The following is a 25,508-nucleotide window of genomic DNA, read 5'->3' as shown; positions in this document are numbered from 1 at the left end:
ATTTTTGCCCTTTAACTTTTAAATTGACTAATTTAAATGTTAAAATGACCTTTCTAACCTTACTAATCTATTTCTTTCCTTTTCTCTTCTCTCTCGGTTCTCTCCTCCTGCAACACCAACACACATATAGACACACACACACATATATATACACACATATAGACACACACACACATATATATAGACACACATATAGACACATACACACATATATATATCCACACATATACACATATATATCCACACACATATATGTGTGTGTGTGTATACAGATACAAACATATATATATCCACACATACAAGGCGGCGACGGGCGGCGACGGGCGGCAACGAGCTGTCGTCAAGGAGAATAACACTGGTGAATTAGATGATGATGATGTCGTCGGTGGCAGAGGTGTCGACGGTGGTTGTAACAGAGGCGGCGACGGTGGTTGTAACAGAGGCGGCGACGGTGGTTGCAACAAAGGCGCTGACGGTGGTTTTCAGATCTGCAAATCGCGTGGACTTCACGCGCTTACAATCCTCTTCTTCCTTCAATACCCACTGCAGCCGCCGCCGCCACAACACCCACCACCACCACTACCGCCACACAATTGGCTTCGCTCCCACACCCCTATATACCAGCATCATCACCGGGCCACCACCACCGACCACCACTCGTTTCAACACCATCCCACCTGAAAATTAACACCCAAAAGCCATACCCAATTTTCTTTTTCTGTGTTTATATATATATATACCACTCGTTTCATATATATACACTGAAGAAATTTGTTGTGTTGTTCTTTCTTGGTCTATTTTTTTCTTTGCGACTGTGTATAGAGAGAGAGTGTGCCTATTCTTTGTGGCTGTGTATAGAGAGAGAAAGACAATGTATTTTAGAGAGAGAGAAACGCTGTATTTTAGAGAGAGGGGGCAAGGGTAATTTAGTCATTTAATTATTTTGATAATTTATAATTATAATTAATTAAATAGTGAAGGGTAAAATTGACTTTTCACGGAATTTTAAGCTCTGTTTGGATTGTAAATTTGATAAGGGGGTGTCTTTGTCCCAAAATAGCCTAATTTTCATCTGAGTGTCCTTTTATCAAACCTCAGGGGGTGTTAATGTACTTTACCCTTAATCAATTAACATTTTTTTTCTTATTTCATTTTATTTCTTTTTTCTTTTAACTAATGTTATCATCTACTTTATTTTTGACTGTATTTCATTATTCAATTAAACTATATTTCCTTTAAAATTTTACCATTAAAAATGTGAATTGGTAAAGTTCAAAGTAATAAATAAAATAAAATAACTGATTCGATAAATGAGGGACATGATTCATTTGTGCCAGATCAAAGTTTATTAGAAGGGTCCTAGACTACTAATTTAACCAGCAACGACAACACTGAAATTTCACCATCATCTATATAACCAATCCATATATATAATATACATATATTAGACGCGTATATATATAAATCACAAGAGAGGAGTTTGAGCTATGATAGAAAATCCAAAACTAAAAAGTAAAGAAACCTCGAACCGTAGGTGAGAAGAAGTGCAACCAAAGTATTCATCCCAATGCTCTCTCTCCCCTAAACTAAACGAAGCCAAAACTCAACAATGTCTTCTTGGCTCTCACTCTCTCTACCCAACCCCTTCAAATCAGACGAATCACAATCCTCCTCACCTCCACCACAAACCACCACCAAACCCTCCAACAACGACGACGACGACGGCGATCACTGCCCCTCCGGCGGCGGCGTCAAGGAAGACCTATCAGTGCTCGGCCAAACCATCGGTCGCCAACTCCTTGGCGTCGCCGCTTTCCTTGCCCCTCCTCCGACGTCTCCTACTACGCAGCCGCCGCCATCGCATTCCGCCGCAGCCGAGGAAGAAGACTCATCTTCGCAAGCGTTTGTTGGTATAAAGAACGATCTTGTCGAGATCGGCGGGAGCTTCAAGTCTGGTCTGTCGATTCTGTCTCCGAACAACGCGGTGAGTGGGATTTCTAGGTTTGCTTCCAATTTGTTACAGTTCCAAAATCAAGGCGATGAGGTTGAAGAAGATGAGGACGATGAAGATTCCGGAGTGGCCGGTGTTACGGAGGAAGTTCTGGACTTCGTTCAGGAAATTTCGTTGCGGCCGGAGCTATGGACTGATTTTCCATCCTCACTAGACAATGGTAATTTTAATTTGCTTGTGTGTGTGTTTCTGTGATCATTTTATAATGTTGTTGTTTTTATCAATTGATTGCAATTATTGTTAGCTTTTTATACTTTTGATGATAGGGTTGTGCAATTTGTTTGTTTGAGTAATGTTCATTAGAAACTATACATACTATACTGTCTTTTTATGCTCTTCAGATTGAAATATAGAATGCTTTTATTGTTATCATTTCTGTAATTTAATATTAATAAGAGTCTGAATTATGGTAATTGGCTTTATGATTGTTGGTATAAGTATTTATTAGCTGGGGCAATTCTGTTTACTTCTGGAAGAGATTATGGGGTTCTTTAATCTGACTGCCTGCCTGCACAATATGGTATTTGGAAGCATAAGGAGCTGAAACATTTTCATCCTTGAGGTCTTACCTACACTCAAGGCTGTCCAGCTACATTTTTTTTTTGATAGGTAATGATTTTATAAAAGGCCCTCAAAAGGGGAGTGCATCCCAAAGAACTACACTAGGGCGGGGAGCCCACTATACCGACAACTTCTCCAGCTACACTTCTTCTAATAATTATATTATGAAGTTATACTAGATATGTCATGTTGTATTTTAGAGTTCAAGATGAATTAAACATGTGTCTAGGAAAGATGCTTAGCCAGAAGCGACGAAGGGTCGTTGGGGCTGGCTGGCTGGGGAAGGCTGACGACTACATGAGGGGGAAGCTGTCGTAGAAGCTTTTCCCCTTGCTATTTTAGAGTTCAGGATGAATTAAACACATAGTTGTTAAAGGCGCGTCTAGGCTCCAAAAAAGCCCCAGGCTCATCAAGGCTCAGCTAGATCGCCTCAACCTACTACAAGCCAGGCCCCTTCAATCAGGCTCACATAAAGCCCACGGGCTCACGCTTTTTAGTTGGCTCCAGGCTCAAAAAAGGCGTGACTTGTATTTTTTAATCATTTATCCATATCATTTTATTTTTTACTTGATGACTACTAAATTAAAAAATCCTACATCATATGTCGTATTTTTTAATCTTATGAAATATTTGACAAAATTCATAAATTTATAGTTTATTACTTACATTAATTGCAATTACTGCTTGATTATGAATATATAATAATAATATATGTTTAAATATGCAATATTATATACACGCGCCTTGTTTCAATCAGGCTCGCGCCTTATACTGCGCCTTGCGCTTAGGCTTCAGTAGGCCTTTGGCGCCTTAGTGCGCCTTGAGGCTTTAACAACTATGATTAAACATGTGACTAGGAGTGTATGAGAATTCAGATGTGTTCACAATAACAAACTTAATTTCAAAATATGGATAATACACAAGGGCGAGCATCCCGCTATTCTGACAACTTCTCCAGTTACATTTCTCCTAACAATTAAATTATGAAATTATATTAGATATGTCGTATTTTTAGAGTTCAAGATGAATTAACATGTGTCCAGGAGTCCGGTGTCCAGGATTATATGAGAATTCGGATATGTGTTCACAATAACGAACTTGTTTTCAAAATACGGATACATATGAAAATTAGTACAGAATATACACTATTTTAATTGGAGAGGGGTGTTTATTTTCGTTATTAGTATTTGAATGCTACCATAGGTGTTGTGTTCATGGAAGAATGGTACTTCAAGAAAGTGGCTTCCTTTATTTGTATTTAAAATACCATTTTCCACAACATAGGTGATAGATGGAATTTGTTTACCTCATCTATATGATCTCTTTTGATAATTGGTTCACGTCTTTTGCTGGTCGTCGTCGTCGTCTTCTTTTTCTTCTGTTTTTTGGGCATTAGAATGAATAAATATATATGAATTATAAAGTTACAACAGCTGGGTTATGAACCTCTGCATTTTTTATTGCAGATTTTGTTATGTCTGATATGCAGAGAGAACATGCTTCAATTGTTGAACATTTGGTCCCAAGTCTAGCGGCTTCGAGGCAAAAAGTTCTCAGTAACTTGAGCGATGAACAGTTCTGGATGATATATTTTATTTTGCTGCTTCCAAGATTGAGCGAGCATGATTTCAAGCTTCTATCAACTCCTGAGGCAAGATTGTCTTCATATTTCTTAAAAGTTTTTGTTAGTTTTTTCTTTTCCTCCCTCTCATGTAATAACCCTTGCTCGACTGGTCTTCCATTTACAGTTTGAACTGTCACGCTATAGAAATGATATTGCAGTGGCTTTAAAAAGTAAAAAGTATAGACTAACTCATAATTTTCTAAATGCGTAGTAAGTGCCATTTCCACCTGATTAAAACAAAATAAAAAGTAAATAATAAAAACGGAGATAATTAAAAGAATAAGAAAAATTGTTGAATTGAGTTTTAGCTTCCATCAAATAGACCAAAAATCATCTTGTTTGACTGGGTTGGTGATCAATTTAAAACTTTTGTGAACCCAAAATCAGCTTGAGGAACTAAGAACATAACTAATTGAAACCTTGAGCTTCAAAATGACATCCAATGAAAAACACAAGGAGCTCAAGGGAGACAATAGTTTCAAATAGCGTTAGGTGTCGATGTTATTATTAAATGTTGAATAAACTTTATGAGTGCTATGTTATTCAGCATTGCAGTCCATAATCTGATATCGAGTTCAAAATTGAACTCTTAATTTGCCAACCACTTCTTTGCTTGGAAAAATTCTGAAAGACAAAGATGGATAAGAGTTACTTGCTTATAACTTTATACATTTTTAGTTCTGTTTGAAATAATGGCCATTACCTGATAATTCAGTGTCATATTATGTCTTACTTTACCTTGCTTTGAAATTTTGTTCTCTGTTTGTTACAGAATTATCTGACTTTATATTTATCTGAGAAAATATACTCTTTGTGGCTATAGTGTAACTGATAAATTCGAATCCTCAATGCTGTATGGTCAGAATTATTATTATTGTCGTTGTCTTTATTATTATTACTATTTCTTCTTGTTCTTTATATGCATAATCTGCAAAATGCTTCAGTGTGACACCTTTCAAGTAAACCTCATAACCCTCGGACCAAGTAATCAGATTGTGTAAAAAGCATCAGTTGTTTTAGTGAATTAAAGCCAATATATTAGGGAATACAAGATACGGCTGTCTGTTCGCTTGAGTACTAAATCATATATATTGTAAAAATTGTTGTTCTGTGCATTTATAAAGGAGTTTAGGTTTTGATTGTATTTATGCATTTGTCTACTTGGTTGAACCATCATTTTGAAGTTCCTACGACATCTACCTTGTAGCCTATAATGAATGTGAGAGCCCAAAAAAATGGGCTTCATGATGTGCATCACCCCGCTAAAGTTGCCCTTTTCCCCACCTTTGGGGCTTCTTTTTTTGGTGTTTGGTGTGGGTGGTTGGTGGTTTGGGGGGTGTGGGTTGTTGGTTGGAAGTAGTCTCTTCCCATCACTATCATGGCTAATCTTCTGTGTAAATAGCTGAGTGAAAATCTGCATTGCTTAGTAGTCAATGTAAGTTGTAACCATGAGACTTCTGAAGTTGGTGAATATTATTCTGACATTGTGAAACCCGGAAGCCTGATCTGTCTTATTGTTGAATAAAATAGTTAGCAACGTTATCAGTGAGAACCTTTGCTACGCTGATCATTGGATTATGGAGAAGCTCAACTTGCTGCAGGTACAAGACATTACTTTATGTTCATGGTACGGTCTTCCCGGTCGGGTTTCCCGAATCTGTTAGGCTTTCGTAACTAATTCAGTCCCTTACTAATGTACTATAGGCTGGATTATTTGTAACTGCATTTTTACAATACAGTGGCGCATGTGCCAAAAATAAGAGTGGGTATTAGATGTTGTAGACTTTTTGTCTGACTCTTAGGAGTGGAAACTCAATTTAAGCCAAAATACGCTGTTTCTTAAATTGGAATTAAATTTCTCTCAGGCTTATTAGCGAAAAGGGTAGTTTAATGTTGTTTCAGTCAAGTGAATGGATTTGTTTTATGGTATGAATGATATATATTAATCTAATGTTTCAATGACACTATTAAATATCTTCTTGGTTATATTCTCTCTTATTGCATCTTTCTAGGCAGTGATCAAACTAATGATATTACAAAACAAAATTTATATATGAAAGTTAAAGAAGTTGTAATCAAATTTAACTAGGAAAAAAAAAAAAAAAAGTTGTAATAAAATTTATTTCCATTTTTTTTATTTTATACAAGATCCTTTTTTTTCTCAAATAGTTGATTTTTTTTTTTTTTTAATTTTATCATTTAATTTATTGTAAATTAATGCATCTTATTTAGGAAAATCTCACTTCTTTGCAGATTACTTATGCAAGGGAGATACTTCTGCAGAAGCTGCAAAACAAGAAGAATGCATCAGTGGAGACTTCTGAGGACCTTGAGACTGTTGTATCATCTCAACAGGGTGGTAAGAGCCCGGTACAGGGAAAGGAGGTTTCGTCTGGAGCTGTAAATACACCACAGGGGATGGAAAAGGACAATCAAAAGAATACCAAAAGTGATGATCATGAGAATCTGGAACAATGGTTAAACGAGCAAGATGTTAACACATGCACTTCTTCTGTACATGCCCAAAAACAGCCTGATACTGAGGATGATGTCTCATTCAGTGATCTGGAGGATGATGACAATGATCTCTCGGGTAGACCATCCGGGTTTAGGCCAGCACGGACTAATCAGCCGTCTTCACCTAGTGGATCCAATGAATGGATTCAACTCGATAAAAATTCTGAAACTCGGGGTGACCGGCAGAAGTCTGGTCAATCAACTTCCCAAGCAAAAGATTCGGAAGGTGAGGAGTCAAATGACTGGCTTACTGTTGATGACGTCGATTTTTAGGGGTTAGGCAGCTGTTTGAAATGCCTAATTTATGTAAAGGTTCTACTTGTTTTATTCCCCGACCCCCCCACCCTCTTTTTTACCTTCCACTTATGTGGTTTGGTTTTCTTATTCCAACGTTTGAAAATAAGCGTTTGAAATACTCAATCGAGACAAGTTCCCAGTATAAAATCTCCTATTGTCATTGTATGGATTTGGTCTCTGGTTCTGTTTTAGTTCATTGTTTCATATAATTTCAAACTTTGTTTAGAAAATCAAAGTTTGAAGTTCACATTTTTACTCTCTGTGTTAGTGGTAGTCACTCTACTTTGCATTTGTATTCTGGAACCTGAAATTTATTTATTTACATTTAATTCAATTTTCCAGCATTCTAAGAAACCATTGCATTTATTCCGATGGAAATTGTGTATCCAGTGTTTGAAAACCTATTTTGACTCATTTTACAGTACATCGCAAGAGCTCTCTCATGGCAAGTAATGCTATCATGCTATCAATACTAAACCTCACTTGTGTAGTTTGAGAGCGCATACCATATGAATGCAATGTTCATTGTGATTTATATTTGTGACGATTAGATACCCAATGAACGACAGAAATCACGACTTTAGGGATTATATATTACCAAAAGGTTTCGACAAAACCTTGCTGAAAACAGAGGGTACATTAATCACAAAATGAAAAGGCAACTAGCCATTAGATTGAGAATTGGAGAAAAAGATGAGAAATCTGAGAATTTTGCTTACAGGGCTAGCACAAGCAGCTGTATTCTCTTTTCAATGGAATTGTGTTCATATGGCATAACTTCATTCATGCAATAAATGCATACCACCACATATTCTGTTATAACACTCAAATCTCAAGTAGTAAAGTTCAGTTCACCTTATACAACATATATTCTTTTTTATTTTTCTTCTTTTTTTCTCCACCAACCATTGCATAACAATTAAATGTTGTATTTCTGAAAAAATACAGAATCAGCTGACGCATAGACAATAATTTAAGAACCCTTGAAAATATCACTGAGATCTTGACACAAAAAGTTACTTGGGAACTTCAAACTATAATCCGCCAACAAGAGATGTAACACCAATTAACAACAAATGCTGTGTTTACTTCAGGCAGGATGGCAGCAAGGGGCCATGGCAAACAAATGCGAGTACAACGTAGGTGATAATCAAGAGAAGGATAACCAATATGACCCTGCAAGACCGAAACTCAAGATAAATCTAGTGTTCTTTTAAATACTATAATAAGAGAAACTAACTTTATTAAGTTGAGCTCATGTTCTATTGTTCCGATTTTGGCATAAAAAAATACGAGGAGAATAAAAGAGAATTCATGACAGGATAGCATTCTCATCTCTATACACAATACAGAAAGGCAAAAGTGGGCATTCCAGATAAGTCAAGTTGAAAATATTTTAAACATGGTGCGTGGAATGGCAATTTAGGAGGATCATAAAAGAATGGAAGAAAGTAATCAACTAAATTTCATCCATCCAGAGATCACCTTTAGTTGGTAATGGCTTCTCATCAAGAGCTGGAAAGGGAACAGCCAGTGTATCTTTACACGCATGTTAAAATATGTAAAGAATTTTCTTAGAAAATAATTGAGTATCAGGATTGAGAAATTGAAATTTATGGGGATAAGAGTATATGTATTACAAGACTTCCAATTATATGATGGAAATTCAGAATGGGGCAGCATTAATAATTTCTGTTAGTAAATTTATCTTCTTTGTTAATATCATCATCCATTTTGTTTTCCAAGTAAAAAGGAGGATTGAAAAAGTAAATTCAGAAGGTTCACATGCAACTTCTTAAATAGGAAGTTTATCAGTTGTATCCAGCGGACGGGAGGAAGCCCTCCTCTGCAGCTTTAGTGCAAGTTACTTCTGCAGGAGTAAATATGGTTCAAAAGAACAAGAAATCCAAGGGATCCAAAGATCAAATGAAACCCAATATGTAATCAACCTAGTCTAGGTCTCTGGCCATGCAATATTTTTTAAGCATGCCCATGATATGCATAAGCAGTTTATGTTCGCTTACGTACGTGAGCTTGACATTTCTCCACCACATTGTGCTTCTGAAACGACGAGATTGCTTTTTGAAGTGAAATGCATTTCCTTGAAATCCGGAAGTTTTATCAACTAGTATCTCCAAGCGGTCACCCCTGTCTAGAACTTTATCAATATTCTCTATCATGACATTCCGCACCTATCATCACCGCAGCACATAATGAAAAGTTAGTCATCAGATGGAAAAATTAGAGAAAGATAGGAATCATTGTAGCATTCTGCTCTAAATAAATTTACAGACAAATTGAGCTTTGACATTATGTTGAAAGTAGCATGGTTGCTTATCAAAAGATTATCTAGTTTGAGCATAATAAAGTTCATTCAGTATTAATAAGGTTTATCCAGCTGACTGTCATCCATAGTAAACTACGCAACATGAGCATTCCAAATAAGCCAGCGTGGACTGAAAAAATAAACCAGTCAATCAAACACTGAAAATAAAGAGGAATCAAAAAACTTAAAGACCACTTGAATGAACAAAAAATAAACGAACTGTAGATCATAAAGTAATGAGCCAGCATATATATCCATATCTAACCTGACTCATTTCACCTTTCAACCGGTTTATCCTATCTGCATTTGGGTCATTTGTGTAATGGTCCATCTGTTGGCTCAAGACTCTTGAAAATTCTTCGTTCATTGCATAGGCAGCAGCTGAATGAATAGCCCGACCATATGTCCTTACAAATCTTTGATGTACATCTTCAAGAAATGCAAAAGGGATTCTCCCTGCACAAATTTTCAATGCATTGCATGTCATCCTCTAAGAGGCACTGACAACATGAATAATCTTACAAAGTCAACAAAGAAAAAAACTACCAACGCCACTCATCAAATAATAATAATAATAATAAGTAAATAAATAATATAAAAAAATTCTAACGCCAGCGGACAGTAATGAAACAGTAACTATATAGGGAAAAAGGAAAGTGACAACATGCTTCCAGTCGTAATGATAAGAACATGGCAGAGCTTCTGCACAAGTTAGAAGCATATATCCATGTATAGTTCACCCTTCTGAGACGAATGGGAAAACCGTATTTCCACCCCCAAAAACTGAAAACCTCCTCAATAGGGTGCTTAATGGGTCCATTTACACAGCCGCTAGAAGATTTTTTATTTTGATTGTCAAAATCGTTTACTAGGGGTTTGTTGCTATTTTATAGTTTTAAATTTTCTTGGGGATTTATAAGCTACATTTGCATTCTCCATTACATTCAAAAAAATTCTATAACAAGGTCTAACGACGCTTGTAAATAGGTTCTATAATGGATTTATTTGTTTGTCGATAATTTTTCTATAGCTACATTTGCATTGCTACGTGACAGTGAAAGTTGCAGTGGTGGCTGCAGAGAGTGGGACATTAATCAATGTCCACCCAAGTTTGAATCTCCCATGGTTTCACTCAAGTACATGGTCAACTCACCTCAACAAACTTTTAATCCCAGCTGCATGGCATCAGCTGAAAACAGATACTTCACTTGCAAATACAATCATTCTACAAATTTCTGAAATTAATCAAGAATGTCCAACAGAATCTCAAAATGAAAGCTTCAACCAATTAATCAGATACAATCTTTCAACAAAAATGCATCACTGACCATAATCCCATTCCAAAACACAGAGGCAATGCTCAAATTACAAAACACAATTTCATCACTCATATAAAGCTCTTAAACTATTGAGAATTCAATTGAATCATAATTGCTTGTACTTGTAATCAAAATTAGGGTTTTCATAACTCATGGATCACAAAAATAATTCACCACAATGAAATTAAGGATACAACAATAACAAAATTTAATCAAACAGAGAGACGAGACAAAAAAAATTACAAACGCAAGCAGACAGTAATGAAACAGTCTTTAACTAAATGTCAAGAACATGGCAGAGCTTATGCACTAGTTAGAAGCATATATCCTATGTGTAGTTCACCCTTGTGAGGCGAATAGAAAAACTGTATTTCTATCCAAAAAATTTGAAAACCACTTCAATCGGGTACTTGCCAAAATAATGTGTCCATTTATACAACCGCTAGAATATATTTTATTTTGATTGTCATAACCGGGAATCTGTAATTTTGATTGTCATAACTGTTTACTGGGAATCTGGGAGTTTAGCTTGTAAATAGATAATATAATGGACTTATTTGTTTATCGATTAATATTTAACGGATTTATGGAATGGATTTATTTATTTATCCATAATTTTTCTATAGCTACACTTGCATTGCTACGTGATAGTGAAAGTTGCAGTGCTGGTGACGAAGAGTAGAGACAATAATAAATGTCCACCAAAGTGCGAATCCTCCATGGTTTCACTAGAGTACAAAGTCAATCCCCCTCAACAAACTCTAAATCCCAGCTGCAAGGCATCAGCCAAAAACAGATACTTTTTCTTGAAATACAATCATTCTCAAATTTTGTGAAATAATAAAAAAACATTGAACAGAAATTGACAAGTGCAGACTTCAAACAATTAGTCAGACACAAATTTTCAACGAAAATCATCACTGACTGTATTGCACAAATTACAAATACAATTTCATCGGTCATATAAAATCATAATCGCTTGTACTTGTAATCAAAACTAGGGTTTTCATAACTCATGAATCACAGGAATGATTCACCACAATCAAATTAAGGATACAACAATAACAAAAATGAGAATTGAAATTCTTACTTCCGGCCGTGTCATCGGCCATACAAAGAGCGGTGAGGCCATCGGTCTTCTTCACATGAAAAATATAGCGATCTTGAGAGTACGACACATTGCTGTCATTGTTCCCTTGTGGTATCTTCTCCAGTATCTGGCGAGCCGTGGCGTTCGCATTCGTTGTCGCGGTGGTGAACTCCGCCAGCACCACCGATCCTCTTGCCACCAGCGAATACAAGATCGTCATTCCTTCTTTTCTCTCTATATTATATATATATATATATATATATATATATATATATATTATATATGTTTTTCTGTCTCTCTAGCTCAGTACATGATCAAATAACAGCTAATTTTTTCACAAAAGAAGCACTAAATAATCTGATCTGTGAAATAGCTGCGAGATTCATTGTTTGGCTGCCAACGATAATTTAGGGTTTCAGCACTACTTTTGGAGGAAAGTCAGCTATTTTTGGCGAAGTTTCGGGTCTGAAACAAGTAGATGAAGAGTATTTATGGAGAGACGGAATGTGGAGATCAGACAATACGACAACGTTCCTAATTAGCGGGAAATACTTGGGACGATCATTTTTGTGGTCCAAGGACATGACACGTGGAATAATCTCTGGTTTCGTAAAAATTTTCATTTAGCTGTGGGCCCATTGCTACCTAACTATGAACCGGAACGGCCGGCTTAGATGGGACGGCGGTTTATTATTATTATTTTTTAAGGATAATTTTGAAGTTCAATGCAGACAAATGTGTTTCGTTAAATAATTTTGAATTCCCGAAATTTTTTAGATAATTTTGAAGTGTTACTTACTTTGTATTTTCCTCCTGACCATACCAACAATGAATTAAAAAATTAAATTAGGAGCAAATAATTTTACTATTTAAACACATTCATAAATTTTTACAAATTTTACTGAATTTTATAAGTTGATTTCACTCGCCAACTGCCGTGCTGCTATTGATTTTTCTAATTTGATGCTAAATTCCAGTTTCAAATTTGTGATGCAGTGCAATTACAAATACACAAATATAAAATTAAAAAAACAATAAATAAGGAAAATGAAACGGATTGACCCCTTTCATATCTTTTTTTTTTTTCCACTATTAATTTTTTTTTTCTTTTTTGTTTTGAACTATTTTTTTTTTCTTTTTTCTTTTTTCTTTTTTCTTTTCACGATTGACCCGTTATCACTATAGAGTTCCTTTAAAGTAGGAATGTAGACCTCATGCATATAGTTACACAAGTGTATATAATACATACAAATATATTTAACACATTATATTCCTTGCATTTTATGGCCTATACAATCGATTACTGAGCACAGGAAACAGGCTCTCCTAACATCCTCGGCCATTAAGCCTGGGCCAAAGTTTGCCCGGTCCGCAGGCCACATTACAAAGTTCAGTCGGCATGCTGTAACAAATTAACCCACCCACGCATTTCACTCCTACATTGGATCAAAATCTTACAAATTCATCCTCAACAACACTACATGATCTCTCACTATTCTTGAATAAAAGCTGAATTAGCCACTAAACAAAATATTCTGAATCAGAACTACATCTCAAATCTTACAGTTGGGCCATTTGCGACAACAAAAACAATCTCAGCCACACCACCCACTCACCGAACCCTACAAATGAAAAGATTATAAAAAGAGAAAAATAAAATAAAATAAAAATTATTCACTGGACTGAACTATATATATGTTACAAATCCTCTTCAAAAGGATTGTCGATCTCGATCTCCCAGCTAACTCACGGTGGGGTGTGACGGACACGACCAATTAAAAGGCACCAATATGACCATCAACAAGAGCTACTTAATTTTGAGCTGGCAGGGAGGAACCTAATATGACTACACTGTCTGAACTTTTCAAGAGCTTCTTTTGTCTTCCCAAGCATGAGATCCACGTAAATTGCAGTAAGAATGGCTTCGGGACTGTTGGGGATTATGGATAGAGCTTGCATTACAAACCGCTGAGCCTGCTCAAGATCTCCCTGGATGGCAAACATGGTGGCTAGGTTTGCATAAAGAATTCCTCGTGCCTCTTCAGGTTTGAGAAGTGCAACACCTTGTGATTCATCAAGAGAAGAGTTCTTGGCCGTCATTGCCCCAACATTCAACTCCTCACAATCCAAAGCTTTCTCAAGAAGCACTTGTTTGGAGTCGTCTTCGCTGTAGGGAAGTTCAATGTTGTCCCCACCAGATAAATAGATCAACAAGTGCTCGGCAGCTTCTTTTGGCCGGTTTAGCAGGCAGAGAGACTCAGCTGCATAAACATGGCCAAGAAACACATATATTCTGGAACATTCTTGAAGTTTCAAGAGAGAGCTTGCAGTTGATAGGGCCTTCAGAGGATTTCCCAATTCCAACTCAACATATGCCAAGTCAGCAAGAAGAGCTTGTTTGATCATCTGGTTATCTCTTCTACAACTATTTTCATAATCCAAGATAGAGTTCTTTAAGGTAGCATTTAGACAAATGCCACCCTTTTGTTCTTTCACATCCCCATTTGCACTAACCTGAACAGTTAAATTAATTGCCTTGGACTCACCAGATACACTTATGTAGTTAGAAATCTTGGATGACGCTGCTTCTCTTGATTCATTTTCTTCTAGGGCGGGACTAGAAGACGTATCCGACTCTTGATAATTTGATTCAGAACAGTTCAACAAGTGCAAGGCATTAAAAAGACATTGATGCGCAAGGGACACCGAGAGATTAGGCTGTCTATCATCACACAAAAGCAAATTATCCCTTCCAACAAAATCCACCTGCCCATTTCTAGAAATCCCATTTTCCGTTACAAGATGTCTCCATTTTCCTTTTCCAATAACATGAACTTTAACTTCTGATCGATCGGATTGCGCCACACTGGATTTCAGAAGTCCCTTCTCTAGGGCCATTAGACAGCATTCAGCAATTCGAAGCCACAAGAGAGGTCTATTGTAGAAAATTACACTAGCCTTGTGGAAACAACGAGCAGCAAATATTGGTTTCCCACAAGCCAAGTACTGCACGCCACAGTTATATATTATGTGGAGAGATTTATCCTGTGAGAAATTTGAGAGCTTTAAAGGCTTTTCCTTCCGTAGAGATGAACTATTACTAAGAGCTTTGGAAAAGAACACAGCCGACGTGTGAAATTTCCCAAGTCGATAAAAGATGCACCCAAGATTGTTGTTGTAAATGCTTGAAATCCCCACTTCAGTCCGATTACTTGATGCCATCAAAACCTTAACGGCTTTACGGTAGTTTCCACGAGCATATTCAAGCTGGGACTTCAAAAGGAGAGCAATGGAAGAATCTTTCCCACGTGCCATGTTCATAGCCATCTTAACTTCACGCTTAGCTGCCTTGAGATTCTTAGTAAGAAGCAGAAATCGAACTTTGTAGAGATGCAACTTGAGCCTCAGATCAATGGCTGAGATGGACTGATCAGCTGGGGTTCTTGAAAGATCATTTGAAGAGTGGAGGCCAGATGGTCTTGCTCGATTCTGTCCACTGTTGTCCAGTGTTGATAAAAAGGTTACATATTCAAGAGTCTCCTCTGACAAAGTTCTAGATAAAGGATTTTCTGAGGCACTTGCATTAGAAATTGAATCAGAATTAAAAGCATCAGTGGCAGTTGAATTGCTTGGAAGTGAAGAAGGTTTTGCCACTAGGTTTAAAGATTGTTGCTGTGCAGAGCTTCCATTGTCACCCTGACTAATCAAGTTATTGACCCAAAAAGCTTTCTCCAAATAGTTTATTATATCCTGGACAGAAGGAATCACGATGGACCATTTTAGTAAAAAGACATAACTAAAACATATAGATTGAAAAAAATGCAAAACATTTCACATAAATGCTGTCAAAAAAAGTATTATTTAAAACATGCTGCATAAACATTAACATGCCATAAAATTTAACACCAAAAAGTGTGTGTGTGTGTGTGGGGGGGGGGGGGGGGGGGGGGAAGGAGAAGCTGAAAGAAATAAACCATAATCATGACACGAAACTCAATTACACTTGCTTTCATATAAATGGAAGGGTCGCAAGCAAAAAACACCCCTATGGCATATGCATATAGAGTGTATAACCCCCTATACGTTCTAAAAAGTCCCTAACATTCAATATTGGAGCAAACAAGACTAGAGTGTCCCTCTACAACTGAATTAAAAAAATAGGTAAAAAACTAATTAAATGTGAAATGACTAAACTGTCCCTCTTTTCTTTTCTTTTTTTGGGTTTCTTCATCTTCATCACTGCCGCCGATAAGAACAGCAGCGACAACTTGATATGCGCAGCGTCGGTTTAGTGTATATATATATTATATATATATATAAGGGTAATTTATATATAAGGGCATTTTCGGAATTTTATATCTTAACAGTGACTTCAAGCCCTTCTTTGCTCATTTTTTAAACTTAACGGACTTGTGTACACAACATAAGCCCTTTTTTGATCATTTTTTCAAACTTAACAAGCTTATATACACAACATAAAGGATAGGGGTGTTATTTGCCCAAAATGTAAACAATAGGGGTGTTTTTCCCACTTTACCCTGAATGGAATGGATATTATACAAACCAACATAACAGTGGACTTTCAAGTTATTTCACAAATTAATAATAATAAGAAATGCATTCAGAAAATGGAAATTGCAAACCCATGTGAACACAAGGTATCCAAAAGGACCAAAACTGTATAAGAGAGAGCAAATTTGCTCCAAGCTCTTAATATAAATACACACGCACGCACGCAGACACCCATATAAAGAGTTGTCTGAAACAGATCTCATATATAAGGAATGCACTGCCATGACACTTCTCCTTTTCCCTTGCTAAGACTGGAAAAAGCACATACAGGAAGAGATGCGTGACATGAAGGGCAGCAACTAATCTCAGCCAAGTAAAACATCTTTTGCAACAATGAATGAATCACAAGACAATGCAAAAGAATAGGTGATCAATAAATTAATCACCCCATCAGAATAACACACAAACATGGAGAGCACTTCGCATTATTGACCTTCCATGGGTCAATAACTGTAAATGCCTTCGAATATTCATGAAGATGGAAGCAGTAACTGCCTGTGTAATACAAATTCTGCCTTTAGAAAAGAAAATATATGAATTACTATGTATGAATGTTGGACATTGGATCAGAAAATTGAACCATTAGATGGAAGTATGAATATTCATGGACAGCACTTCGCATTATTGACCTTCCAAGGGCCAATAACTTCTTCCTTAAGAAAATTGGTTAAACATACTCTTTTCTTTAACCCAACAATTTGGTATTTTATACAAAATTTTCATTATTTTTCTTTATAAATTAAAATACTTTCCATTAAATTACAGCCTTAAAGGTCAACAAGTCCTTCCATGCGTCCTCACTCCTTGGCATTACAGTAAATGTTGAACAGCATCAACAACTTTCTCCCATTGGTCATCGATCAATCATATCTCTAATTTGTCAAAAACTCATCCATCCGGTATTCTTTTCCACACATTCTCCTGACATCCTCATTCTACCTATCCCTACTTTTTGAACATGATTCTTGTCTGCTTATTCATTTCTTTAATTTGATAAGCAAGTCTCATCACAAAAGTGCTCCAAAAGAATCTTTTGTTCTATTTCATTTCTGTTTTTTCGGTTAGACGCTGAAGTAACACAATGAGGGCAACAATTCCAGTTAAAAACCCGAAACGAAGATCGCAGGATTTGATCTGAGGTCTCTGATACTACCACCTAGAGGACATTTCCGCAAGCCGGCCATACCAACACTCCAAAACAACTCCTTGCATTACATGTATCTTGCTTTAAACACATAAGCAGCATGCTTTTCAATTCCCTCACCATCCAAGATATACTGTAAGAGTGTCAAATATAAAACTCATATTGCTATATTGAAACATGTAACATCTACAAAATCTAAATCGAACTACTGGACAATTAGACTATTAAGGAAGCACGGTCTTTCATACAAAATAAAAAATGTGGTGACATCCATACAAAATACAAAAATACGGTGACATCATGTAAAAGTTCAAATGAAGAAATACTAGTCAAAGGCCTTGAAAATAAACTTACAACAAACTTCCACGGATTGTGGGAAGCTAATGCAACATCCAGAAACAAAAGGCAAATATGAAGAGCCGTTGCCTGCATATAAACAGTTAAAGAAACACTTAGCAGAGGAACCCAAACATCGTATCATAATTAAATCTAGTATTTCTCATACCTCATCTATTGGTTCAATTTTCTGATATAATGACTCAAGAACTGAAAATGCCTTTGAATATTCATGAAGATGGAACCAGATAACTGCCTGTGTAATAAAAAATTGGAAAAAAGATCAATAAATTAGTCCAACGAAAAAGAAACTCATAAAACAAACTACCTAAATGCTTTTTAATAAATTAAGTATGCCTAGCATCAAGTGAACATACTATGTTTAACATAGTCACAGAATAATCTAATTCATCGGCGTAAACCATAGGGGAACTATTTGCTGTAGGTAATTGATGTGCCGTACTATTAGTCCCTTTAGATCCTAATATAGCTTTGTTTCCAAGGTTGCTAACAGCCTCTACATGTTCTCCAGATGCACAGGCAAGCTCATCACTTCTTTCCTAAACCAAAACAAAGATTTATATAAACCAAAATGTGAGAACCAAAACCAAAAAAAAAAAAAAAAGGATTACAAAAACACACTGCAGCACCAAAGAATTTAAGCCACTAGAGAGCCAAGAATATAGGGACCATTGCTTGGTACATTGGTAAAAGTTTGGACAAAAAAGCGAGATTTAGATTAAAAAAAGTAGCCATTTCATGCAAAACAATATCAAATTAGGTTTGTTTCTGCTATTCCTCTTTCAAAGCCCATGTAGGCACCAGCATTGAATAGAGAGTAAAGAGTAAAAAATGTACATGTATGCTGATGACCTCACAAGTTCATCTTGCTTGTAAGGCAAAAAGTTTCAGAATTGCAGAGGAAAAACAATATATTTGAAACCAGTTATTGACGACATAATAGATAGAATAAAAGACAATTTATAGTTTACTCAACAAAGCTATATAGCATGAGAACCTAAGCATTAGCCTTAAACAGAACTCAGACAAAGGAATGCAGATTTCATTTCATCCCCATTTCTACTCTTTGTTCTCTCCACTCAGTGTTCAAAGATCACACGTTTTGCCTGCTCAACTTATTTGAATGCTAAATCCAGTGATTGGAGGCTAAATCTACTAAACAGAAGGCTAGAAGAATAAAATATAAGCTTTCTTTTCAGATCTAAGCTGTGGCATACTGAGGTTGCCAGCGGCTCCAATACCAACCATGGTTGTGTAACCGCCCTAATAATTATGCAAATTACAACTTCAAGATACGAAATAAATTCAAGAAGGGTATATGCCTTGTGTGTGTTTTTTCCTTATTTCTTTATATCTCTATTTATTTATTTATTATTATTATTTTTTGAGTGAGACTGAAGTGTGATTCTTGTTGTTCCATAGCATTAAGACAACTCAATCAATACTTTCTTTAACAATCTGTTTATTTGAATGTCTTTAGCCTATTGACATCCCAATTTATGTTAAAACTCAAAGAAACCTACTTATCCACTCTTTATCAATAGCAGAAACATATTCCTTCCAAAAAGGAAGTTTGACTAATGGTAAGACTGTGAGACTCTTGTGTACAGCATGTATATCAGGGTCATGCAGCATTTTTAACACTCCTCAATGAAGTTGCTCTTATTTATCCCAAAAGAAGAAAACAATATTTGTCAGTCGATAACATACACCATGAGAGATTACTTAAGCCTACTAAGTTCATCCATAATAATGAAAAATTATAAAGAACTCAGCAGCATCCATAGATATAAGCGTATTGTTCCTGGAGATTCACATGCTTCTCCTCCCATTATTTTCACTATAGTTGATGCCCATAGTACATGTCCTTAATCACATTGATTAATTGGATCGCTTGCTCCACATATTAATTTATGTGCCCTATTTATGCTTTTTCTAAACCAATAAATACCACGTAGAGATTTTTTTTTCCAGCTAGACTCTTCCATTTATCATCTAATAGCTTTGATGTTTATATACCTAACATGAGACCAAACAAATTCTCACATAATACCATTTCATGTCTCAATTTTTACTCAAGGTACTGTCTCCTGAACTTTCGTAATATTTCTTCTAAGTTGCCCACCACCCCCCGGGAGAAAAAAAGGGGGAAAAAAAAAAAAAAAAAATCTTGCAAGTGTAATACCATGAATCTTGGTTCAACTTTAAATACCACATTTGACCTTGGATCCAAGCCTTTCCTCCTTCCGTTGAGCATCTTATTAGAATGTATAAAAACAAAAAATAAAAATTGTATTTGTATCTTAAAAGTTAAATCTAGTTGAACAAATTTAACATCCAAAATACTCCCTAAAAATCGAAACACTTATAAGCAAGTCTCAATAGAATTTTTTTTCAAAATCCTATCACTTCTCTATGTTCAACTATTCCATATCTTCCTTCACTCGACTACCCCAAACTTTCAAGAAAGACGCAATTTCTAGGCTTGAGCGCCCATTGTTTAGTAGCTCACTACCTTTTTAGCATCCTTATAAGCTAACTTATACCTTTTAAAGCTCTTGTTATTCTGAGTGCATGTAAAGCTTCAGGACAGGCTTTTTTTGTACTATCTCGTCTTATTCAACATCTTTTACTGTGTGGCCATTTAACTTCCTCCCATGACAACTAGTGATTAGCTTAAGTGGTCTCCCCTACTGCACCCTAGGAGAGAAGGTGAAGAGTTCAAGCAGGTTGGAATGAGGTTTTTCTGCGCACAAGGAAAAAAAAAAAACCAAAAAAAATTCTTCATACATGTTATTCACAATTTCATTCATGTCCCACCAAAGTTCTCATTTGATAACCGCCTTCCCTACTTGCAATGCTTATTCCCTAATTATACTAATGGTAACTTCTCCTGTCAATAACCTCATACATGTTATTCTGTCTGCTTCTCTTTAACTTCAAGGATTTTTTACCATTAACTACAATAATCCTTAACCAGACCCTGTAATTGTCTTTTCTTGCAAACCAAAGTTTATACTTTGTCATCTCAATTCCAAGATTTTTCTCCTGCCTTATTAATTTCTATATTTAGTGAATATGATTCTTGAGGAAGAGCCTTGGTGCAACGGTAAGGTTGCTCTATTGTGAACTGGAGGTCACGGGTTCGAAATCAAAAACAGTCTCTCTGCCCTCCCCCCATGCAGAGGTTGTGTAAATCTGACCCTCCCTAAACCCTGCAGTGGCCGAAGCCTCATTCACTTGGCTAGCCCTTTTCAATGAATATGATTCTTAGCCATAGTTTCAAGGATAATACTTGCAAAGATGTTGCACCACAATAAATTCAGATAAATTGAGTAAAGAAAGAAAAAATTAATTACCATATTCCAACACCAAAAGGCATAAATCGCTGTCCTGAAACATACCTTAACATTATTAAGGACTTCAAGCAACTTCTTTGGATACAAACAACCATCCTGAAAGTACTCTGTGATAGCAATATTGTGTCGGATCTGAAAAGTAAAACCATATGATTTAATACTTCATATCAGATGCGATATAATGAGGCTATTAGCATTCAACTTCATAGATATTTCATAAATTTTATTCAGTTATCATTTAAATAGCTGTATGTGTAATCCAAATGCATATACAATGCTGACAAACAGTTACTTTTTTATTTATCTGGACATACATGCAGGGTTTCGAAGTAGCATATCTACATCTAGATTAGTACTAACCTAAATCAGAATATATTCTAAAAGTTCCAACATTTATTCAGATTTTCAGTAATGAGAGTTATAGTTCACACATCTTTCACTCTTGATAGTCCATGACTGCACTAGGCCGACTGACTTTGTTGAATCAATCTAGCAAGAAGCATAGTTTTAGTTTTTCCTATCCAAAAACTACGTGAAAATTAGATGTGAACTATGCAAAATCTTGCAATAATAAAAAAATCTTCCAGATAACTCCTCCACCATTCCGTATTTTCCCATTAAAAGACCACCAAAGTAAGAAAATCTATCCTCGATACCATCAGGCCCATCACATACAGCCGATCTAAAAATTCTAAACCATCCCAATCGGCTTGATTTTACATGCACATGAATTTCACATATTACCTCAACATTGCATCACAGCAAACCAAACCACAAAGCTGCAATATATACCACCCAACACGACCGGCATTTCATGTTTGCCCATTTAAAAGCCACCATCTCAATCTAAGCTGATCTAATCAGAAATGCCCTCACATGACATCAGTCCACAAATTTAAACCATCATAATTTGCATTCCTAATCACGGCTTTTCTATCTCAAACATTGCATCAATCCAACAAACAAATTCATGATATTGATACTTTAACCAATCTCTTAACTTTTTCTTACTAAAAGCCCTCAAAATCTTAGGAACTCCGAGGGAGTGATTGAAACTAATTACTTGATTAAAAAAAACTATTTTGGCACACACTAAATATATCAAAATGTACAGCGGAAAAACGATAATTTAATAATGTAAATAATTGATGCAATGTGAAATGCTATTCTGGTAACCAAAATTAATCAAGCTTTCATTTTGAACTAAAAACTACTAAATTTAAAACCAGCCAGCCAAAATCAAGGATTCAACTTTTGTTCCATCGACTACATTTGCTCAACCATATGTAAAAAACTCATTCTTCCAAAAGGAAGATGATAAAAACCGATTCAATGAACCTTGCTACTCAACTAAAAAAGTACAATCGAAAAGATTTTGAAAGAATCACCTTGGGATCGTCTTCTTTCTTCTGCAAGAGTTGTTTCAACACATCGATGCATTCGGCGAATTTCCCCGACTGGAACGACAAGCCGGCGTCCTTCGCGAGTGCTGCAGTGACAGATAAAGCTCCGTCATCGTCCGCCGCCGACGCTTCTCTGTTCGCAGGTGTTGAAGACGACGACGACGACGAATCTCGTGAGTCCATTCAGAGATCGACCAATCAGTGGTCAGACCAAAAACAATGTAGTATATCAAATCCAAAAAACCTACCTTTACTTCGATTTGGGTACTCTAAATATTGTATCTCTCATTTTATACGAATTTGAATAGATTGGAATTGTAAAGCCCTACATATCTCGACTGTAAATGTGCCAAAAGAGATCCAAATAGGAGAGACTTCGGATAGAGAGAAAAATCCAAAAAAAAATTAACTTATCTGACTGCAATGCTTACGATGAAATTTGGAAGAGAGGAAAGGGGAAAAAGTGTATTTTACCGTTCTTTCGTTAAGTGGATGGAAAGGGCAAAGGGCAAAGGGCAAAGGGCAAAGGGCAAATGGGAAATGGGAAAGGGAATGAAGATGGAAAGGCGATTAGAGAAATTTTCTTTTTCTTTTTTTAAGATGCTTCATAGTATAGTTTAGAATGTACCGCAGAAGTTCTATTTTATTTCTAAGAAATCCAAATAAAATTTAATTAATTGAGGTGACGTATTCTGAATTCTAAAATTGTATCATATAATGTTAATTTAACTCTTCAATTGTTTTAAAATGTTAATTTTATATAAGGTTACTATCTTAATTAAAGCATATATTGTTATATAATTTTTATCTATTTTAATTCCTAATACGGTAGCTTAATAGCTTTTTTATTTTTATTTGTGACAATAAATACATACTCATTTTATAGATAAGAGTCTGTTTGGTATGCGTTTTGTTTTTGACATTTTATTTTTGACTAAAATAGAAATAATATTTTTGCAGTAGGAATGTTTTGAAATAAAATCGAAAGCAAGTTTTGTTTTTTGCCCATGTTATGCTACTGTTATGGTTTTAGGTCATGAACAGTTGTCAAAATAAGAAAAAATAATTTTTTGGTATTTTTGTTTTAACACTACGTAAAATAAAACAAGCTCGCACCAAACATATTTTTGTTACCAAAATTAACATTGTAGCAGTTCAAAAATAAAAAAAGCATAAATAAAACACATACCAAACGAAGCTTAAATATAAATAAAGTGGTTGATGTTCTTAAGTTTATAATGCGGTAGTGCCATTATTTTTTCAAGTGATACTCTTTTGAACTCTACCCATATCAAAGATAAAATCTAGTTAAGCCTCCACTTTAGGTAGTGACGCAATTTTTCTTTTTCCTTGGCTTAATTTTTTTTTTCTTCACTTTACAGTCTAATGTCATTGAACATGGCATCAATATTAATCTCAGAGGTTGGTTTAAGTGAGTAAGAACTTAATTCTGATGTCTCCTAAAATATCAGGCAAAAAAAAAAAGACATGGCATTAGTATTTATCCAAAAAAAAAAAATGGCATTAGTTTTTAATAATAAAAAAACTTTCAGAGAATCAGCACCAGTTATATTGTTCAGGGAAGGCCTGTGAAATTTGTATATCATAAAATTTATTACTCTGGAATTGTGATCATTTATGATCTTAGATTGTTGTATTTTCAATTAGTTGAATTTTAGTGTGAATCGATAATTCATTACCCTTCTTTCTCCACTTATCGAACATGGAGCAGACTTTTTCTAGGCTGGGGAGCTAGGTTGGGACAATGGGCAATTGCCTCCGCTGGAATTTTCTTTTATTTTCTATTTTTTATACATATGTTTTGATAATTCTAAACACAAAATACTTTAATAAAAATTGCAAAAGTTCAAAGGACGGCTCATTTTTTTTTTTTTTTACTCATTTGTTCAATACGATTTTCAAAATTCAGTAAAGATCCATGTTTTAAAATAAAAATTTAGAAAAGACACCTCTTTTGTTATTGAATTTTTTGTCATTATTTTTTTATACGAATTTTGATAATTATAAGAAAAAAAACTTCAAAAAATTAAAAAATATCCCTCATTTTCTAACTCATTTGCCCTAACAAAATTTTCAAAATTCAAAAAAGATGTGATGGTGTCTTTTCTGCTCTAGTTGGTCCTGAAAAATTTTTAAGAAAAAAATAAATAAAAAATCATTTTCTATTTATTATTTTTGTTCAAAGTTTCTTTTTATATTATTATTAATATTTGCCCCCACTGACTTAAATTCCTTATTGCGCTGTAAAGAGTTTCAGAACGGTGAATTTTATAAAGAAAACCATCAAATAACTTTCATACACTATTCATCATCTTAGTTGATGCAATGGTAAAAGCTCATAAGCTAGTTTATATCACAATACTATGAGTGAGATCAACACTAGGCAATAGCTTTCTTCACCATCTTGTTGCGGATGAGTTCTCATCTCAACTTGTAAAAAGCTAATCTTTCGTTGAGAAAAATAATAATTATTATAATCTTTTGTGGGTGGCATTATCTTGTTTCACCAATAAATTTTTTGGTCCAGTGGTATCTATTCTCGGAGAGGAGGCAACGGTCGAGTTCATCCTTGACTTTAAGGATTCGTGTAGCTAAATCGGAGAAGCTTTCCCTGCATGCTGTTCTCAAAGGGTGCTTAATCTCTTTAAGCTTTTGTACCACTTCGAACATGGCAGTTCCTCTCACAAAGGTCTTTCATTCCCAGTCAACAATACTGGCGGAAAAATACTGTAAAAAATAAGAAGCCCTTACAGTGTAGGAATCTTGTTTATATATTATTATTAGGGTAAAGTACATTGACACCCCTCGAGGTTTGGGGAAAGGACAAGCAGAAGAAAGTTAGCATGTTTTTGGACAATGACACCCCTTCAAGTTTGAAAAATGGACAAAGAGACCCTGAAGATGGTG

At 35.5% G+C, this 25,508-nt stretch overlaps 3 protein-coding genes across 5 annotated transcripts; 1 reads left to right on the top strand and 2 right to left on the bottom strand.

Moving 5' to 3' along the window:
* The first annotated feature begins 1,465 nt into the window (after positions 1–1,465).
* On the top strand, positions 1,466–7,354 carry LOC132279855 (uncharacterized). Its single transcript, XM_059781909.1, has 3 exons — positions 1,466–2,171; positions 4,039–4,223; positions 6,450–7,354. Exons 1-3 carry the CDS (start codon positions 1,610–1,612, stop codon positions 6,984–6,986), a joined length of 1,284 nt encoding a protein of 427 aa, XP_059637892.1. The 5' UTR covers positions 1,466–1,609; the 3' UTR covers positions 6,987–7,354.
* Positions 7,355–7,649: 295 nt separating this feature from the next.
* LOC132279853 (vesicle-associated membrane protein 711-like) lies at positions 7,650–12,227 on the bottom strand. Of its 2 annotated transcripts, none has more exons than XM_059781906.1 (4): positions 11,746–12,227; positions 9,602–9,792; positions 9,035–9,202; positions 7,650–8,186 (listed from the first exon to the last, which is right to left on the bottom strand). In XM_059781906.1, the coding sequence occupies exons 1-4, from the start codon at positions 11,963–11,965 to the stop codon at positions 8,040–8,042; spliced, it is 726 nt and encodes a 241-aa protein (XP_059637889.1). In that variant the 5' UTR covers positions 11,966–12,227; the 3' UTR covers positions 7,650–8,039. The 2 variants fall into 2 exon arrangements, with proteins under 2 accessions (XP_059637889.1, XP_059637890.1); XM_059781907.1 differs by having other exon boundaries at positions 9,039–9,202; positions 11,746–12,223.
* A 979-nt stretch (positions 12,228–13,206) lies between these two features.
* On the bottom strand, positions 13,207–23,212 carry LOC132279852 (uncharacterized). Of its 2 annotated transcripts, XM_059781903.1 has the most exons (6): positions 22,566–23,212; positions 21,223–21,309; positions 18,175–18,357; positions 17,967–18,053; positions 17,816–17,887; positions 13,207–15,495 (listed from the first exon to the last, which is right to left on the bottom strand). In XM_059781903.1, the coding sequence occupies exons 1-6, from the start codon at positions 22,761–22,763 to the stop codon at positions 13,543–13,545; spliced, it is 2,580 nt and encodes an 859-aa protein (XP_059637886.1). In that variant the 5' UTR covers positions 22,764–23,212; the 3' UTR covers positions 13,207–13,542. The 2 variants fall into 2 exon arrangements, with proteins under 2 accessions (XP_059637886.1, XP_059637888.1); XM_059781905.1 differs by lacking the exon at positions 18,175–18,357 and having other exon boundaries at positions 22,566–23,210.
* Between the last annotated feature and the right edge of the window lie 2,296 nt (positions 23,213–25,508).

The sequence above is a fragment of the Cornus florida genome, unplaced genomic scaffold (assembly GCF_030987335.1).
Source record: "Cornus florida cultivar Cherokee Brave unplaced genomic scaffold, ASM3098733v1 CherokeeBrave_3.0.0_Hap2_Chr10, whole genome shotgun sequence".
Taxonomy (NCBI): domain Eukaryota; kingdom Viridiplantae; phylum Streptophyta; class Magnoliopsida; order Cornales; family Cornaceae; genus Cornus; species Cornus florida.
The sequence above is the reverse complement of the archived record's forward strand: the minus strand, read 5'-3'. Positions and strand labels throughout refer to the sequence as shown.

What these genes read in the sequence shown, in the direction of transcription:
- LOC132279853 (XM_059781906.1), bottom strand. Translation starts at nt 11,965, where the DNA reads ATGACGATCTTGTATTCGCTGGTGGCAAGAGGATCGGTGGTGCTGGCG. An exon ending in TGAAAGGTGAAATGAGTCAG is followed by an intron (nt 9,203 to 9,601) that starts GTTAGATATGGA and finishes CGGTGATGATAG; the next exon opens with GTGCGGAATGTCATGATAGA. An exon ending in GAAATGTCAAGCTCACGTAC is followed by an intron (nt 8,187 to 9,034) that starts GTAAGCGAACAT and finishes TCGGTCTTGCAG; the next exon opens with GGTCATATTGGTTATCCTTC.
- LOC132279855 (XM_059781909.1), top strand. Translation starts at nt 1,610, where the DNA reads ATGTCTTCTTGGCTCTCACTCTCTCTACCCAACCCCTTCAAATCAGAC. An exon ending in TCCATCCTCACTAGACAATG is followed by an intron (nt 2,172 to 4,038) that starts GTAATTTTAATT and finishes TTTTTATTGCAG; the next exon opens with ATTTTGTTATGTCTGATATG. An exon ending in AGCTTCTATCAACTCCTGAG is followed by an intron (nt 4,224 to 6,449) that starts GCAAGATTGTCT and finishes ACTTCTTTGCAG; the next exon opens with ATTACTTATGCAAGGGAGAT.
- LOC132279852 (XM_059781903.1), bottom strand. Translation starts at nt 22,763, where the DNA reads ATGGACTCACGAGATTCGTCGTCGTCGTCGTCTTCAACACCTGCGAAC. An exon ending in AAATTGAACCAATAGATGAG is followed by an intron (nt 17,888 to 17,966) that starts GTATGAGAAATA and finishes GTTTATATGCAG; the next exon opens with GCAACGGCTCTTCATATTTG. An exon ending in ACAATCCGTGGAAGTTTGTT is followed by an intron (nt 15,496 to 17,815) that starts GTAAGTTTATTT and finishes CCTTCTGTCCAG; the next exon opens with GATATAATAAACTATTTGGA.